The sequence below is a fragment of the Drosophila ananassae genome, chromosome 2R, assembly GCF_017639315.1.
Source record: "Drosophila ananassae strain 14024-0371.13 chromosome 2R, ASM1763931v2, whole genome shotgun sequence".
In the NCBI taxonomy this organism is placed as follows: domain Eukaryota; kingdom Metazoa; phylum Arthropoda; class Insecta; order Diptera; family Drosophilidae; genus Drosophila; species Drosophila ananassae.
The window spans coordinates 9,681,149-9,697,808 of NC_057928.1; the positions used below are offsets into that span (position 1 = coordinate 9,681,149).

Genomic DNA, 16,660 nt, shown 5'->3' on the forward strand with positions numbered 1-16,660 from the left:
CGACTTGAAGTTTGCTAATAAAATGCTTAAGGACTGCCCTTTTCGGCTCTTCCTCATTTTGTCTGAGCAATAAAACCCACAAAAAATGGGCTAAAAATTGCATTTTTTTCCTCGGCTACTTTCGCTTTCGGTCTTCTCTTCTTTTTTTTAATAAAGACATCAACAGATGGGCAGCGATAAAAAGCCAAAGATTATGGAAAAGACTACAAAGGAGTGGCAGCTGGGGGTGGGAGTCCTGGTCAGAATGGTCAGGGCCAAGTGTCGTGTGGCTTTTGACACCCCATGGCATAAACAACAGAAAAAAAATAAGGGAAAAACAGGCAACAGTTTCTGCTTTTTTCCGCCTCCATTCCAGGATTCAAAGGGAAAAGCGGACAAAAGGCCAGACGCCTGAGATTTAGTTTTAAGCGTTAACACTTGACCCACGACGGATAAGGGCTGCACTCGAAGGTCCTGCCAGGTTTAATGTCTTTAAAGATAAGCATTTATTTCTTATTCGTTTTTCTAAATGCGAAAACTTTTAATTAGCTGGAAAAGAATTTTTTTACTTTTTCTCAAGCAACTGGAGGGGAAAAATTGCTTTCCAATTGAGGCTGAACAAATTTTATGCCAATGAGAAGTTCAATAAAAGTAAAAATAAAAATCAAATACAAACACGAATCGAATTGGTGGTATTGTTATGTTTCCTTAGGGGGATGTTTAGCCTACTTATGAGCATCATTTGAAGTGTCACCTGTTGTCGCCTCACCCCTGACTTGTTTCTGACTTCCCACAGGGCTGATTTAAATCTTTAAAATCAATATGCCAAGCTACAACCCAAACAAGTGAAGCTCCTTGGCAAATAGAATGGCAAGGGGGAGTCCTGTGACATCCCTGACAGGTGTGAGAATGGGCGGAGACTCCAAAGTGTCTGTAAAATATGCCTCTTGGCAACAGACAGTTGGCCAAATTGAAATGGTTTAGATTACAGTTGACTTTTATAAGCGGACTCTGGTCGTGACACAGTGGCAGTTATTGGTAAGGAGGTGGAGGTGGTTTTCTTTTAAAAATGGAAGACACAAATTTATATTTATTTCAGACTTTGAAAGGAAACTTAACAGAAACTAGTTACAGTAAATGCTACTCGAGTTTTCGGACAGAAATTACATTGACAGAATTGTCTTTTTGATAATTTCAATGCTCTCCCGCATCTGGGATTCATTGATAACGAGGGGCGGGGCGAATCGGATGATGTCTCCATGGGTGGGCTTGGCCAGGAGACCGTTTTCCTTCAGCTTCAGGCACACTTTCCAAGCGTCGTATTCTGAAAAGGATAAAGGATCATTTTTAACAAAAAAGATATATTACAAAAATGGAAATAATACTCACTCGCATTGATGACAATGGCATTCAGCAGACCCTTTCCGCGGACCACGGACACCACATCCTTGGGAAGAGTAGACAGCTCGGTGCGCAGCAGTTCACCCATCTTGAAGGCGTTCTCGGCCAGTTTCTCCTCCTGCAGGACCTCCAGAGCAGCCATGGCTACGCGGCAGCCCAGGGGATTGCCTCCGTAAGTGGATCCGTGCTCTCCTGGCTTAATGCACAGCATCACGGGATCATTGCAGAGCACTGCGGATACTGGGTACAATCCACCGGATAGGGCCTTTCCCAGGATCAGGATATCGGGCTGAACATCTTCGTAATTGACGGCTAGAAGCTTTCCGGTTCTGGCCAAGCCAGTCTGCACTTCATCGGCGATCCACAGGACATTGTTTTTGGTGCACAGCTCACGGACCTTCTTCAGGTAGCCATCGGAGGGCACCACCACACCAGCTTCGCCCTGAATGGGTTCCACCATAAAGGCACACACATTCGGATCCTTGAGAGCCTCCTCCAAAGCGGTGACATTATCATACTCAATCAGCTCGAATCCTGGCATGAAGGGACCGAATCCTTCGTAGCTGCTGGGATCATTGGAGGCGGAAACGGCGGACAGGGTGCGTCCCCAGAAATTGTTGCGGGCAAAGATGATCTTGGCCTGGTTTTCGGGAATCTTTTTCTGGAGATAGCCCCACTTGCGGGCCAACTTGCAGGCAGTCTCTCCACCTTCAACTCCCGTGTTCATGGGCAGGACTTTGTCGAAGCCAAAAAGCTTGGTCACATATTCCTCATATTCGCCAAGGACATCGGAATAGAAGGCACTATCAAGGGGGATACAAAATAATATTATCTTTCAATAATCTTTCTAGTCTAAAAAGGCCTCTTAATCCAGTTCATTGCTTCTACCATATCATCAAAAACAACTTTTCCATTTTTAGAAATCCGAAAAAAGCAAAAATAACATGTCACCAATCGCCGATTTCTTATCAATGACTTTATAGCCCCATTCAACCTGACAATCTGGCCCTGGCAACCCAATGGAAACCAAATAAAACCGGCATCAAAAAGTCACATCAGTTCGCATCTCAAGTGGAGCAGAATAATTCAATAAATTTTCTTACTGACAAATGAAAAATAGCACTGAAAAGTGCGAAATTTTATATATACTTATGTTTCAGACTCTGATAAGATATCATTTTGTCCGTGGGGGGTTATCAGTGGCGTTAAAAACAAAGCAACTTGAGAAGTAAACAAAAGTAGCCTGTTTTTCAAATAAATTTATATTTAACAATTTTAATTGTGAAATTTTTACAGTTTTAAAAAGAATAAAGTTTATATGTTATTAATCCGGAAATTGGGTTTTAAGCCATTAATCTTGTCTAGACATATTAAAATATTAATAGCATACTTTACTATCTCTAGAGGTTTGTTTTTAAAGAAGACTTTTTATAGATCGAAAAAAAATTGTCACTCAATGAGTTTAAAATTTCAGTTGACAACAGAAAATATTACGAATTAATCTGGTACTTGAAATTGTGTAAACAAAAGATTGTCCCAAAAAATAAAGCTATAAATTAGGGTTAACTGGTGGAAGGAGAAATGTTAATTAGAATTACGTATACGACATGTGGGCTGGAACCTGAGTAATATATGTAGATTGTACATGATTTTATTTTGGTTATATATTAAACATTATTTTTTTTTAACATTTTCTAAATAACAAGTTCACCCCAAAGAAACTATACTATATATCACTGATAAAGCTCTATGGAATAGATAAGCTTTTAAGGGGCCCGTCTTTTGTTTTTATTAAAAATTCATACATTCCTTTTATTTTAACTTACCGCGAAGTTAAGGCCAGCTTGGAGGCTTGTTCCGTGAGGGCCTTGACGATTTTCGGATGGCAGTGACCCTGGTTGACCGCCGAATAGGCGCTCAGATAGTCGAAGTATCGCTTACCCTCGACATCCCACACGAAGACGCCTTCGCCTTTGGATAGAGCCACTGGGAGGGGATGGTAGTTGTGGGCTCCGTATTTATTTTCACGGGCAAACACAGTCTCGGAAAGGGATCCGGCGGCAGGAGCAGCCGTTTCCTGGGAGGCCGCCTTCTGGGCCAAATAGCCGATGCGGGTGGCAATGCCGCGTGTGGAAAGCTTGGAGAACATGATTAAAAAAATATCACTTGGGTTATGGAAACTTGTTCTCGCGGATCAGTGGCGATGATTACTGAAAGTCCGCTGTGCTGAAGCGGCAGCTATTTATACATTTCCTCCGGAGAGGGACTGATAGAGAGTGCTCGCCCTCTCTACGGGTATAGGGCTATGTTCTCTCTATATACTTCCCGATTATCAACATTATTCAATTCCTATTATATTACATTGAACTTCAAAAGCAAGAGTTCTCCAGTGATTAATGTAAATCCGATATTCTGGGAACTTGATACATAAAACTTGCTGTTTTTTTATGATTTTATGGACAAATTGTAATCAGCAAAAAAATTTCCATTCCTCCAATTGATTAAGCTTGAAGAAGCTTGTGGGCGAAAAAAATAAATTACACTTAAAAGCTTCCTTTGTCGAAAATTAAATATACTTCTCCATATGATATCATAAGATTATGGATTAGGATTATGATCTTATGATTTTCTTTATTTAATAGAAATAAAACGAAATTGATTTGTTATTTTCATATATTTATTGGATTTTTCATAAATAATTTACGGGCTTAAAAATTTACAACTAATTTCTGGCTTAGATTTGATAATTCCTTTGTCATTAATCGTATATTGTTTGTTTTATGATCAATTAAACATTTAACAATTATAGCACGTTCTGGGGAAATTACAATTACAAACATACTGATATTATTAAGTAGTAAGTACACACAAATGTATATGACATTTTGGAGAAGGCAACCAAAAAATTGCACTAAATTATTGTATAATTAAAACCGATTCCATTTTAAATGAGAACAAAGATAAAATACATATTTTGTTGTTTGTCCGATTTTTACAGGGTCGGAAAGTGGGGAGGGGAACTTTGGTGGGGCGGGAGCTGAACCGAAAGAGTGTTGCCTACTTTGGGGCTGATTCGCTCAATTAAACATCATCATTATCATCGCGATTCATTAGCTACCTCAAATACAATATTTTATTAATTAATTTTAATAAATTCACGCTTTGATTGCAATCATTCATGTTCACTCCATGGCTTGGGGCACACTTTGTTGTGGCGACTGGGCGGGCGACAAGCTGCGGGGCGTGGCCGTGGCAGTTACCGCCTCGGCACTCCCGCCCCCGGCCACCGCCCTCTGCTGGCTCTGGGCCTGGCTCAGTAGCTCCTTGTTGAGCCGATAGCTGCTCATGACGTTGGCACAGCTCTGATGAAAGTAAAAGTTACGACCGCGCAGGAAGGCATCCGTACTGAGATCCTTTATGCCTGTCTTGAGAAATGAAACAAACACAATTCCAAGCTATAGAAATGAAATATTCACCTTAAGATTATTTTTTTTTTGTGCATTATTAGCATTAGAAATAACGAGATAGAATAGAGACAGTTAGGGGTTTCGAAGGGATTTTAAGGGAGATCGTGCTTGACTTTTAAGTGAAACTGAAGCAAACTGAGAAATTACCTTACAAATGAAACACTTGTTTTCATCGTCCGGTTTTAAATCCGAACTAATCCCCACCTTTGTGTCCAATTGCGTTAATCCTGGCACGCCCATTGACGACAACTGCGACAGGTTGTTCTCCATGCTCTCGGCATATTTCGATGACGGATTGTTGTTGTTATTGCTACTATTGTTGTTGTTGTTATTATTGTTGTGGGCTATATCCATGGGTCCAGGTTCCGTACTGCTCACCTGCGGCTCCGATCTGGGTCGCTCCTCCACAGGCGAAATGTTTTCCAAAGATCTGAAATTTAGTTCAAAAATTTATTTTAAATTTAAAAAATTTCTTGGGATCCTCCAGGAAATTTGAGGAAAAATCTAAAAAATATTTTGTTCTGAGATTTTAATGCAGAATGATGGAGAATCGATTCACGAATCGTTCAAGGTATTCCGCTCCAAGCCACCGCTGGGGGCCATATTGCCCTTCCTAGCGTTTTTCTTAACTTTTGAAGGGGATCCACTAGGAAATTTGAGAAAAAATCTAAAAAATATTTTGTTCTGAAATTTTGATGCAGAATTATGGAGAATCGATCCACAAATCGTTCAAGGCATTCCGCTCAAGAATCACAAGGAAATTGGTTGAGATATAGCCATCGCTGGGGGCCACATTGCCCTTCCTATAATGCGATTTTCTTAACTTTTAAAGGGGAACTTTTGAAGTTTAGAAAACAAAGTATATATTACCTGCTACTGCCCACATTCTGCTCCTCCTGCCGACGCTGAACCTTGCTGTAATTGATTTTGCTCGACACCTTGACGGTGTCGTCGTCGTCCACAATCACGTCCTCATCGCTGTCATTCTGGCACGAGGCAGTGTCCATCATTAGCTCCTTGTTGTTGCTGCCACCGCCACCACTCGCGGTGTTGTTGTTGCTGTTATTCGTGCTACTGCTACTGTTGTTGTCGTTGACGCCCACGCCGCAGGAATCGGCGTTGTAATAGTGATGTGTGGTAGATGACAGCTCGCTGACGGTTTTCACTGAGGGGTGGGTGACACGGCAGACAATAATTTCCATTTTACACTCAAAAAAATTCTATCCAAAAAGATTATAAGCTTCAAACTTACCACTGATATGTGCCTGAGGTGGGGCATTAGCCTCGCCCGGCCAACTGCTACTGCTGGCGGTTGTTACGTTGGTGCTCACATCCTGCTCGTCGGCGTGGGCATCCTTCTGGTTCATCACACAGGCCGTTCGGTACAGAATCCCGTCCAGCTTTCCTGGCTGGGCGTTGCTGTTGTGCATGCTGGAGGGCGGAAGGATCGAGCCAGAGCCCACCGACCCTGCTCCGGTTAGCTCCGAACCCGAATCGGGCACATCATCGTTGCAGCTCTCCACATCAACTGTTTCGATCTCCTCCTGGGATTTGGCATCGTCCTGAAGGATATTTTTGTTGGTTAAGGCCTACCTCTTAACACTAAAGCAATTTTTTGTTAGGACTTACCTCTGGTGGTATCTTCCCCGTTTCCAGAGCGTACTTCCTCTTACAAATGGGACAACTACTGCAGTACAGACTCTCCATCATGTACATCTCTCCGTACTTGCGCTTCCGAACTTTGAGTCTCAGGCGGTTCTGGCGATTATTTCGTATCCTCTGGAAGGTCTAAAAAAATAAAAAAATATTAAATAACTTTTAAATAAAGAGGAACCAATTTAGATACTCACCTCCCAGCGATTGTGGCTGGTGCGGATGGCATTCTCCTGGGCCGGACACGGTGGGGCGAACATGTAGGTGGCCTGCAGATTGGCCCTCTCGAAGCCCGCACTCAGCTTGTAGAGCCTGTCCAGCTCGGTGAGGAAGTGCGTGTGCCACTCCTCGGCGCTCAGCTTCAGCCCGCAGACCGGACACAGATCCGGGATGGCTCCTCCGGCGGCGGCGGCCTGCAGTCCACTTACCAGGCTGAGTCCTCCCGGCACTGCCCTCAGACCCGCCATACTCAGGCTGGCCAAGGCTGCGTGATGGGCGGCATGGTGGTGCGACAACGGATGCGGGTGGGCCATGTGATGGTGGGTCGTCACCGCCGTGGAGACGGGGGGCGGTGCTCCCACATGGTGGCCGTGGTGCGGATGGGCATGGGGATGGGCCAGCGGATGCGGATGCGAGTGGGGATTGTGAGGGTGGTGCGAGTGAGCGTGGGAGTGCGGGGAGGCGGCGGCCAGGTGGCTGGCCATCGAAACGGCCACGCTACTGGCCGCCGTGCTGATGGCCGGATTGCTGGTCGAGCAGGAGGAGGACGAGGAGCTGGATGCCGACGAGGAGGTGGCCAGTGCCTGGTGGCTCTTCCCCGCGCTGTGCAGATCTGTGTGGGAAGGAGGCAAAGGCGCTAAATTTTAGTCAAGCCGCAATCATCAATCAAGTGGCGAGGCAATAAAAATTGAAAAATTCAACTACAACCCCGCTTTGATTATACACTAGAAAAAATGTCATAAAATTACAAGATGTTGGGGATAGAATATTTAATTTAAAACAATGATTTCTCTCAGTGTACCACCCCCAATTTGGCTTCTACCATAAATTTTCCAAGCATTTTCTAATTGCCTCTCCGCACTTTTTAACGCGACGGAGGAAAAAAATTAATTGGAGCTCGTAATTTTGTGAAGGGAATTTGAATCCGAATCTGAATGTTGTGTGGCAACAACACACAACTCTGTTGCAGGATTTTCCGTGTCAGACACATGGCTGCCACAGGCGCCACAGGACAAGAAAAAAAAGTAAGCCACCGGCAACCACAATAAATACAAACTGTTTGCAACAAATCCTGGCAAACAAAATCTGTCTCACTCGCCGCCCTTTCTGCACGTGACTGCGAGTCGGTAATTAAAATAATATTACAATAAATATGTGTATCGCAATATGGTCTCTTGGCCAGGCCAACTAGCATTGTTGAACTGCAGGGAAAATGGTTTTATTTATATTCTTCTAAATTATTGCAGAACGACAAAATATGTCGGGTTAACCGCGTACATCAGAAACACTCGAATGACTTTGGTGGCTCCATAGTTATATTTATGGAGCGACATATCAGAGTCGTGACTTTGGTTTAAATTAGCATTGCAGTTGGTTGGGGATTCCAGTTTTCACTTTCGCCTTTCGCGGATATGTGTTTTAGTTTTTAAAGAATTAAGAAGGACATAGTTTCCTAAGGCTGTCCTCCAACTTCCAATTCAATCAGATTTTACTAAAAACCTTCCCCTTAAGACACGTGCTCGAAACCACTTTCCCACCCCAAAAACGGGGCGTTCCAAATATCGTTTTATGAAATATGACTTTGCCCGGTGTCCTGTATTTTCGGCCATTAATATTACCAGAATTAATATGAAAATTCCAAGTGTGCATTCAATACAATACATCATCGCTGGAACAAAAAGCGGCCAAGGGAAATAATAATAATAATAACTCTCGTCATAACAATGGCAAACAATGCAATCAAAGCGATTGGCAACACTTGCGCATCCTTTGAGCGAACAAATCGTAAAATAAACCAATAGTCGAAAAAAAGAAATCCTTCCAAAAAAACGACAATAAATGAGCAAACATTATGGTATCACGAGGGGTGACTTATAATTGCCTTCAGAAGAGCTTGCCACAATGTCGTGGATGAGTAATTAGCCAGGAGTGGCGGACGTCTTCCTGGCGAAAGGATGTGCCGTCGGTTTGACTTTGTAGTCAAGTGGTTGGGGGTGGATGTAACATTTCAATAAGCGCCCTCGAGTCGAGTATCCTTGTGCCATTTAAAACACTTTGCCAGCCAACACACACACACAGTGTGTTTCTTAACCCTTTGGTGCTTTTGAATTCTTTGGCATGCCCTTTTGACTTTTGCCGCATGTCGCACCGGAAAGTAAGGGTTAAAATGGAAAATAGAGCACTTTGTTCTATTTAACTTTAGTTAGTTTAACACTGTGATAGATGGCCGTTTTTGTATCAGATTCAGCTAATTAAAAGTGTATTATTTATCGAAATTAATTTATGGGTCTCAGGTCTATCCACGACTACTACTCGTATAATCCGAAAGTCAAACACAAATCCACATGTTGGAGCCGGGAGGTGGTGGGTTGTTTGAACAAAAAACTGGTTTTCCGGCTTAAGTACAAAAGTAAATAATGGCATAAGTTAAATAAAGAGGTGGCTAGAGAGGCAGAGGCTTTGGTAATAGGGGTTTCCATTCAGTTTAGGATTTAACGGAAAATAAAAAAAAAACAAAATAAATCTTTTATTTCCAGTTCGGTTTTAGCGCTTAAGTGTTCCCTATGAGAATCGAGGAGGATGGCGCTTTTTTAAATTTATTATTCCTGGTAATTATTTAATATTAGTAAACAAATTAATTAATAAATACTTTTTTCATTTTAGTCAGCGCTTAAGAAGCGAGTCCCTATGAGAAGCGAGTGGGAGGGCGCTTAATTTTATTTAGTATTTAAAGCATTTTAATTATTTAGTATTTAAAAAAAAATAAAAAATGAATTTTTTTTTTATTTAACTGGCATCGCTTAAGTGCTCCCTATGAGAATCGAGGAGGAGGGCGCTTTTTATTTTGTATTTTTAGAAAATTTTATTATTTATTTATTAATAAAAAATAATTTATTAATTATTTTATTTCCCATTTCAGTCAGTGCTTAAGTGCTCCCTATGAGAATCGAGGAGGAGGGCGCTATTTTTAATTTATTTTTATTTATTTATTTTTTGTTATTATCCTTCTGTTTACATCTTAAATTCGAAATCCTGCCGTAGTTTACCCCTCCTAGGGGACGCCTCTGTTTTATCATCCCATGCATTCATTATTTACTCCAACCTTTGGCATTTGTTTTATTCATTTGCATTCATATTTGTCATTTTCATATGCTGCCTTCCGGTTCCAGTTTTCGTCCTAAGGCGCTTAACTCGAACAGCCGTTTGCCGGACCAATTAGCAACGCATTTGCAGCCAAATTGGTTTAGCCTACTTTTCGCTAAATTCCAGGGTAAACTGTTTAAAGTCATTTCTTAAAAACAACCACCCCAGGTAACTTTCAACATTAGAATTAAAGCAAAAATATCTCAACTCTGGAAAACTAATAAAAAACAAAGTGAATTGAAGAGACTGGAAGATGGGGCAGATGGGTCCTGTCGCCGTCCTTACGCCTGCCAGTCAAAGTTAACCTACTGAAGCGTTAAAATTGCTCACAAAAAAATACCTAAAATTGAAACAAATATGCCAAAGCGATTTTTATCAGGAAAACAGGGAATTGGGAAACTCAAACTTTCAACTCCCTTTTTTTCGGTCGGGGTTATCGCAAACATGCAAATTTTTTTGATGTAAATTTGCAAAATAAATAAATGTGGTGCAACCCTACTTACGTCTCAAATCCCTGGGATCCTGAGAATTATTGCTGCGCGGACTTTCACCCTTTTCAACGGCATCGTAATCCTGTGATCCCTCCATGGATTCATGGGATGTGCATGTGGGACTGGCCGAATCCGTGCGAAATGATTCGCTGCCGTTGAACAGATTCTGCCGGATAGAAATCGAAATCCCAATATGACAAGTGTCAATCTTGCGGCGATTATCAGCTCATTGCATCCACAGGACTAAGCTCACCTGGTCCAAGGATATGCCGATGTATTTGGGTGGCGAGAAGGCCGACGGCAGCGAGAAGTTCGACAGGACCGACGGCTTCCCCAGCGGCGACCGGTCGCTGGCAAAGTAGCTGGCCGGACCCGCTCCCGCAGCTGCCGCCGCCGCTGCTGCTCCGTTCGCCACCAGCATCCCGTGGTTGATCAGCAGGTGCTGGTTGAAGTAGTTGCCGACTAGTGACATGTTGTGAAGATCTTTGGCGTCAGGTAACTGCAAAAATAAATAATTTATAGAATAATTAATAAAAAACCAGGAAAGTATGCTATATTTTCTGTATTTTCAAGGGATCTTCCTAGTATCTCTTCTGCAGAACAATTTATTCAGAATCCTGAAACCTAATTTGCATATTGTTAGAAAACATAATTGCTATTTTCAGACACGTAAAGGCAACAAATTTAAAGGCCAAGTGAGCATTAAATTTAAGCGTTAAATTACGCGAATATCTTGAGCCAAAGCAGCCAGAACCCACAACAAATTATACGTTACATGACTTGGCCTTAAAATTAGCCAATTATAAAAGGTGAGGGAAAAGATTTCCGGATAGGTAACATATGGTATGCCGAGAACTTGCTCATACTTTCTTCTGAAAATTATGGCGAAAGTCTAATCCAATTCCCGGGAGTATAAATTCTAGACGCCCCGAAGTGTGCCAAAATATTGAACATCGATTACGGAAGTCGGCTCCACTCATGCAAAATTATGCAAGAAAATGTCTAATTTACGACAAATAAATGTTAAATTGAGAGATTTTAGAATTACGATATCGAGTGTGTGCCATAAACTGTGTCAGATTGAAGGGAAAGCTGGGGGACTTCACTTCCAATGGGGTGTAAAATAACGAGAAAAACGCTTTCTCACTTTCTCCGACCCCAAAAGCGCACACATTTGGAAATGATATGGGTTGAAAAAGGGGGCGGGGGTGTCATGTTCGAGGGGGTGGTACATATAAGGGGAGTTGGCCAAAATGCAGATAACCCAGAGAACGTAAAGCGTTCATAACAAATTGAGGGGCTGATGAGTGTTAAGCGGCGGTTGGGACACAGACAAGATACAACTTAAGCAGCGACATGTGTGACAAGTATTAACCCTCACCCACACCCATTACTTTCCAAAAAAAAGAGCATCCAGTGGGTGGGAAAGTTTGCTGGATAAAAAATTTACATACAAATTTGTCTGCCAAGGAAAGTATTTTGGCAACAAGAGTGTGAGATAATATTTTTGGTAATTTTATGTGTAATCCAATTTGAAATCGAATTTATTTATAACTAAGAAGAAAGACTCTCATTTTAGTCATTAATTTAAAATAGCTACTAAGGTCTTTGCTAACTATCTTTCTAATCTCCATTAACCATTAATTTAGCTGCAAAATCCCATCCTTGACTTTGGCTTAATCCTTCTCCGGGTCCTTGTTAATTATCCTTGAAATCCTGGCCAAAGGCTAAGCCCAAATCGAAAGCCATAAATTAAGGCTTATCAAGAGAAATTAGCACCTCGATTTGGGGGCGAGTTGTTGAAGCATATGCTGCCATATCAGCTCCGAACAATCACCATCCATCCCATCATCCCCGTGCTCATTTGGTTTGAAATGTGGCAAGTCAGTTGGGTGAAGGAGTGAGCCTGGGGCGAGGGCGTATTGCAACCGCATGAGTTGCACTTTGTCTAAGTCTGCACTTTGGTCGACAGCTGTTGGGGGTCCTTGGATGGATGGAATATCCTGAACCCCAACAGTAGTGGTCAACCACTCAGTGGCAGAGATTTTTATGGAATATCAGAGGAAGGAATATTTCAACTTTAAATAAAATTTATAAATAAATAATAAAGAAACTAAGCCACTATGCTATTGCTTTTTTTCTCTGTGCAGAAGTAGGATAAGAAACAGGAGCAGGTGCTCTTGTGCCACCCCCTAGGATGTTGGGGTGCTCCTCCTCCATCCTACATCCTCCTTCCTCCATCCGCGTCCTTGTTTGCTTTTCTATTAGAGTCGAGCGGGTGATTTGTTATCCCAAATTGTAACATTCCTTATCCGCTGAAAGGGGGTTGGCTGGGCCCAGATTTGCATAAATTCGTTCTGTTTGCTTTTAACACTTGAATTATTGGTGTTGCGACTCCCAACCCCTCGGCTACTTATTGTTTTCCGTGCAACACTCAGCTGCAGCAGCACTTGCAGCATCCAACCTTTGGAATAACCAACCAAGCGGCAGCAACAACAATAACAGCTTAATTACAACAACACGATAACGAGTGGCAAATAGCAATTGTCTACATACAATTGCCAATTTCGTTCAATTTGGCCATAAAACACGAGAGAGCGACATCACCCAGCAGGCAGACACCAAGAAAAGCAAACAACTCTGCCTCCTCGGACACACCACAAATAAATCTCAATTTGTGGCACTAACACGGAGTAAACGAGGCTGGAATTGAACTGAATTGAACCGAAGCACTCCGGCTGAAGAGGTCCGAGATGTTGGTAATTCTGGAAACGTTTACCAATTGCCAATTTTCGCAAACAAAATGTTTATGGCGAGTCCCCAACCTGTTTGGTTGTTTTTCAAGAGATATTGAAGCATAGGGGAGTCTTATAGGAGGATATATATATATAACTTTGTAATCTTTCTTAAGGGTATTTAATAAAATAAAGATGAGTTATTTTTTGTGGTTTTATTTATAGTTAATAGCGAGGTATTTTAATTAAAACTCTTAATAACACATTATAAATATGGATTTTCAAGAAAATGTATTTGGAAAACAGAACCTTAAAATCCTCTTATGACTACCATTTTACATTGTTTCAGTTACTATTTTCTATAACCAGTCTTATTCTCTATACTATCTCCTTATATCTTGTAACTGGCATTCTTTAGGGCAACTATCACTGACCATTTGGCCATTATACTCCCTACGAGTGCTACTTGTTTTACGCTCCGATGCCTTCGCATTTTTGCTGCTGCCTGGGCCTCGTCCCTAGTTGCTTTCTTGATAAATTGGTATAAATTAAATTAAGCTCAGTCACACACTAACACACACTAGCACCCAGTACACTCACAACTCACTGGCACATACTTTGTGGCAATAAGTGGCAGAAAAAAAGAATTATTTTTCATATGTTGTCCCGCCTCAGTCTCATAATTTTTCCCACCCCAGCTCTGGCACTGCCATTTTTTTGTTCGGGGGTCAGTCTGTTTACCACTGCTCCTGTCTGTCAGTCAGCCACTGCTCCTGACCCACCCAGACAGGTTGGTGGTTAAATGGCCCTGCCGAAGGAGCGGGAAGAAGTGCCACGAGGACTCGGGCCACATTAAACCATTTGCTTGCTTGGCTTGTTTTTATTAATTTTTATTGTTTGGGTTATGCTTGGTTATAAATGGTTGGCATAAATAATGGTGGATAAACGGGTGGGTTTTTGGTAGTATTGTTTGGTAGTTTTGCAGGAAAATAATGTAAAAGATAGCAATATTTCCAACTCTTATAGTCTCAGAGATCTATTTCTCAAAGGCATGAGCTCTAAAAGTACCGGGTATAGTTATAGCACCTTTATTTTATATTTTATTAAGTTTAATATGTGTTTTTATATTAAACAAAGTTAAAGTTTGAATAACAAAACCTCAAACAAAACCTTTATACTTTGAACTGAAAATTCATCTAAATAGCTTTAACATTCCCCATCTTCCCATAACCATCTTCCAGAAGCCTTGCTCTTCTCAAAAAAAAGCTTATTCCCATCTAAAAGCAAAGGACATATTGTTGTCATGTTTAACATATCTTAACGCTACTCAATGCTATGCAGGGCCAGAGATATAATTTCAATTCCGAGTCCAAATCCGGCTCCAGATCAAATAACCAGTTTCGCCGGGAGCCACTGCCGATTGTTCGAACATCATCAGCGCTCGAGTTCTTCATCATTTGTAGAAATCAGCGTCAAGATCATTGCTCATGTTTACAATGATGACAGCCACAGAATCGGAATATAGTCGGAGGAGCCGCCGAGCCGCCAAGCCGCCAAGTTTCAAAGTTTTCAACTTCCAACAGTGGCAAGCAAATCAAATGGAGGCCTCTCAGTGAGATCCGAGGGGCCGGCAGTTAGCAGCAGCGACTACTGCCGGTTTCCATCAGGTCCGAGCTGAAGTTCGGAATTGAAGCTATCATAAATCTGTTCGTCGCAAAAATCTACACACAATGGGGCGTTTGCAAACGCATTCGTTGATCGGAATGCGACGACGAACTCTCTGAATCTGCCTCTTGACTGACTGCGGATTGCAAATGCCAACGTGACACGATCTACAAGTATCCGAATGTATGGAAAACTTATATTTAAGAGGTTTAAGAAATAGTTTAAGAGGTTACTACTAGAAGATACAGTTCATTACAGAGTAGAACTATGTTCTTATTCTTTTATAAAGATTTCAATCTTTTGAATGAAATACTATTTCAAAAATTTTTTATTTTTTTTAAAGGAAATAAATTAAATTTTCATCTATAAAATCATTTATTTCTTTCACTTCTAATATATTTCCACTGTGCTTTCTCTGCACTTTCTCCACAGTCTGTGTATGGATCGTTAATAGACTTAATATTTCCAGATCACGTTGTCATCTCTAGACGCATCCTCAAGATCAAAATTCAGTTGGAAGTCCGAGTTGGATTTTGTTGTTTTACAATGCTGCATTGTTTTGGTTGCTTTTGGTTTAAAACTCCGAGTTTCGCCTTCGCTTCTGAATCGAGTTCGGGATACTTCTGGCCAAGATCGGTGTGCTGATTTATGGCATCTTTCGGCATTTCGGCTACCGGCCCCCTGGCTTTATGATTTGTCATAAACATGTCCCCGCCGTTCGGTTCGATATCGGTATCGGTGGTGATCCCCAATCAGCCGTAGGCCCGTCCGTTTTGGCGGATACTTGATATTGGGATTCTTCAGGGCTTCAGGGCTTTTTCGAATACAATATTCGGAGCTTAGAAACACTACTACTTACTCTCGCTGGAAACGGTCGTTGTCCACGTAGAGCCTCATGCAAACCGGAAGCCGCTTCCGAGAGAACAACAAGCGCTTGAGATGGCAAATGGCTGCTGCCAAATGCGTTGCTTTCCATCTGCTTTTCTTTGTTTTGGTTTTGGCTTAATCTAATTTGGCACTAGGGGGCACACATAACCTCACTTTCGCTTTGTGTTTCAATATTGGCACAGATTTGTCGCAATTCTCAATATCACTAATTAATTATGGAATTATTTATAAGTCGCGTCGGTAAATCGGTAGTTCGGATCAGCTGACTCGCTCGCTCTCCTTTTCGCTTTTCGCCCACAATATCACTCATACGCTCCCTTGACGCAAAGCACCCGCACGTACGCGCTGTAGAAGTCCAACTGAAAATCCAATTCAAAAACCGTCGAAACCAGTTGCCGTTAGCCTGTCATGTGCTTCCTCTTCTCCTGCCTCGCTACTGCGCAGTCGACGCCAGCAGCAGCCCATGCGATTGGCCAACACACACAACCGGTTTGTGTGCACAACATCCGTCTCGCTTCCACTTCCGCCTGGCATATGAGTTATATGAGTGGTGTGCGAGTGTGTGGGGGCATCCTTTACATTATGTTCACCTCTTTGGCAGCCAGTTTGTTTTTCCTGCTGGTGCTGGGCATTATTATTCCAAAATGGTTGCATATTTGTCTGTTGGCCATTGTACGCCTGTTTGTCTGCCAGCACCTGGGACTGGTACTTCCCCGATCGCCCCTTGTCTTTCCTCTGCCCCACCATCAACTGCTGACATTTTGTGTAAATAAACCGTATGAGAAACATTTTTACTTTTGGCCATGCCATTTTGTTCTTGTTGTTGTTGTTGTTGTTTTTTTTAGCCTTGTTTGTTGGACACTGTCCTGGACAAAAGTATCTTGGAAGTAGTCTCTTTCTTTTTTGCTGCATCTGTTGGGTTTTTGCTCGCCAAGCACTTAATATAGCACATTACTGTGGTATTTATTGCACGCGTAGTGGCAAAAAAATATTTAAAAAGTTAAATTATGGATGAAAA

At 41.9% G+C, this 16,660-nt stretch overlaps 2 protein-coding genes across 6 annotated transcripts; both read right to left on the reverse strand.

Moving 5' to 3' along the window:
- Nucleotides 1–1,035: 1,035 nt before the first annotated feature.
- On the reverse strand, nucleotides 1,036–3,597 carry LOC6507950 (ornithine aminotransferase, mitochondrial-like). Its single transcript, XM_001958008.4, has 3 exons — nucleotides 3,207–3,597; nucleotides 1,369–2,183; nucleotides 1,036–1,303 (listed from the first exon to the last, which is right to left on the reverse strand). Exons 1-3 carry the CDS (start codon nucleotides 3,527–3,529, stop codon nucleotides 1,143–1,145), a joined length of 1,299 nt encoding a protein of 432 aa, XP_001958044.1. The 5' UTR covers nucleotides 3,530–3,597; the 3' UTR covers nucleotides 1,036–1,142.
- A 445-nt stretch (nucleotides 3,598–4,042) lies between these two features.
- On the reverse strand, nucleotides 4,043–16,033 carry LOC6507952 (protein Teyrha-meyrha). 5 transcript variants are annotated; one of them, XM_014908662.3, is made up of 9 exons: nucleotides 15,614–16,033; nucleotides 10,608–10,853; nucleotides 10,367–10,520; nucleotides 6,698–7,332; nucleotides 6,477–6,635; nucleotides 6,100–6,409; nucleotides 5,718–6,012; nucleotides 5,052–5,277; nucleotides 4,043–4,805 (listed from the first exon to the last, which is right to left on the reverse strand). In XM_014908662.3, exons 1-9 carry the CDS (start codon nucleotides 15,728–15,730, stop codon nucleotides 4,563–4,565), a joined length of 2,385 nt encoding a protein of 794 aa, XP_014764148.1. In that variant the 5' UTR covers nucleotides 15,731–16,033; the 3' UTR covers nucleotides 4,043–4,562. The 5 variants fall into 5 exon arrangements, with proteins under 5 accessions (XP_014764148.1, XP_001958043.1, XP_014764147.1 ...); XM_001958007.4 differs by having other exon boundaries at nucleotides 4,995–5,277; XM_014908661.3 differs by having other exon boundaries at nucleotides 4,148–4,801.
- Between the last annotated feature and the right edge of the window lie 627 nt (nucleotides 16,034–16,660).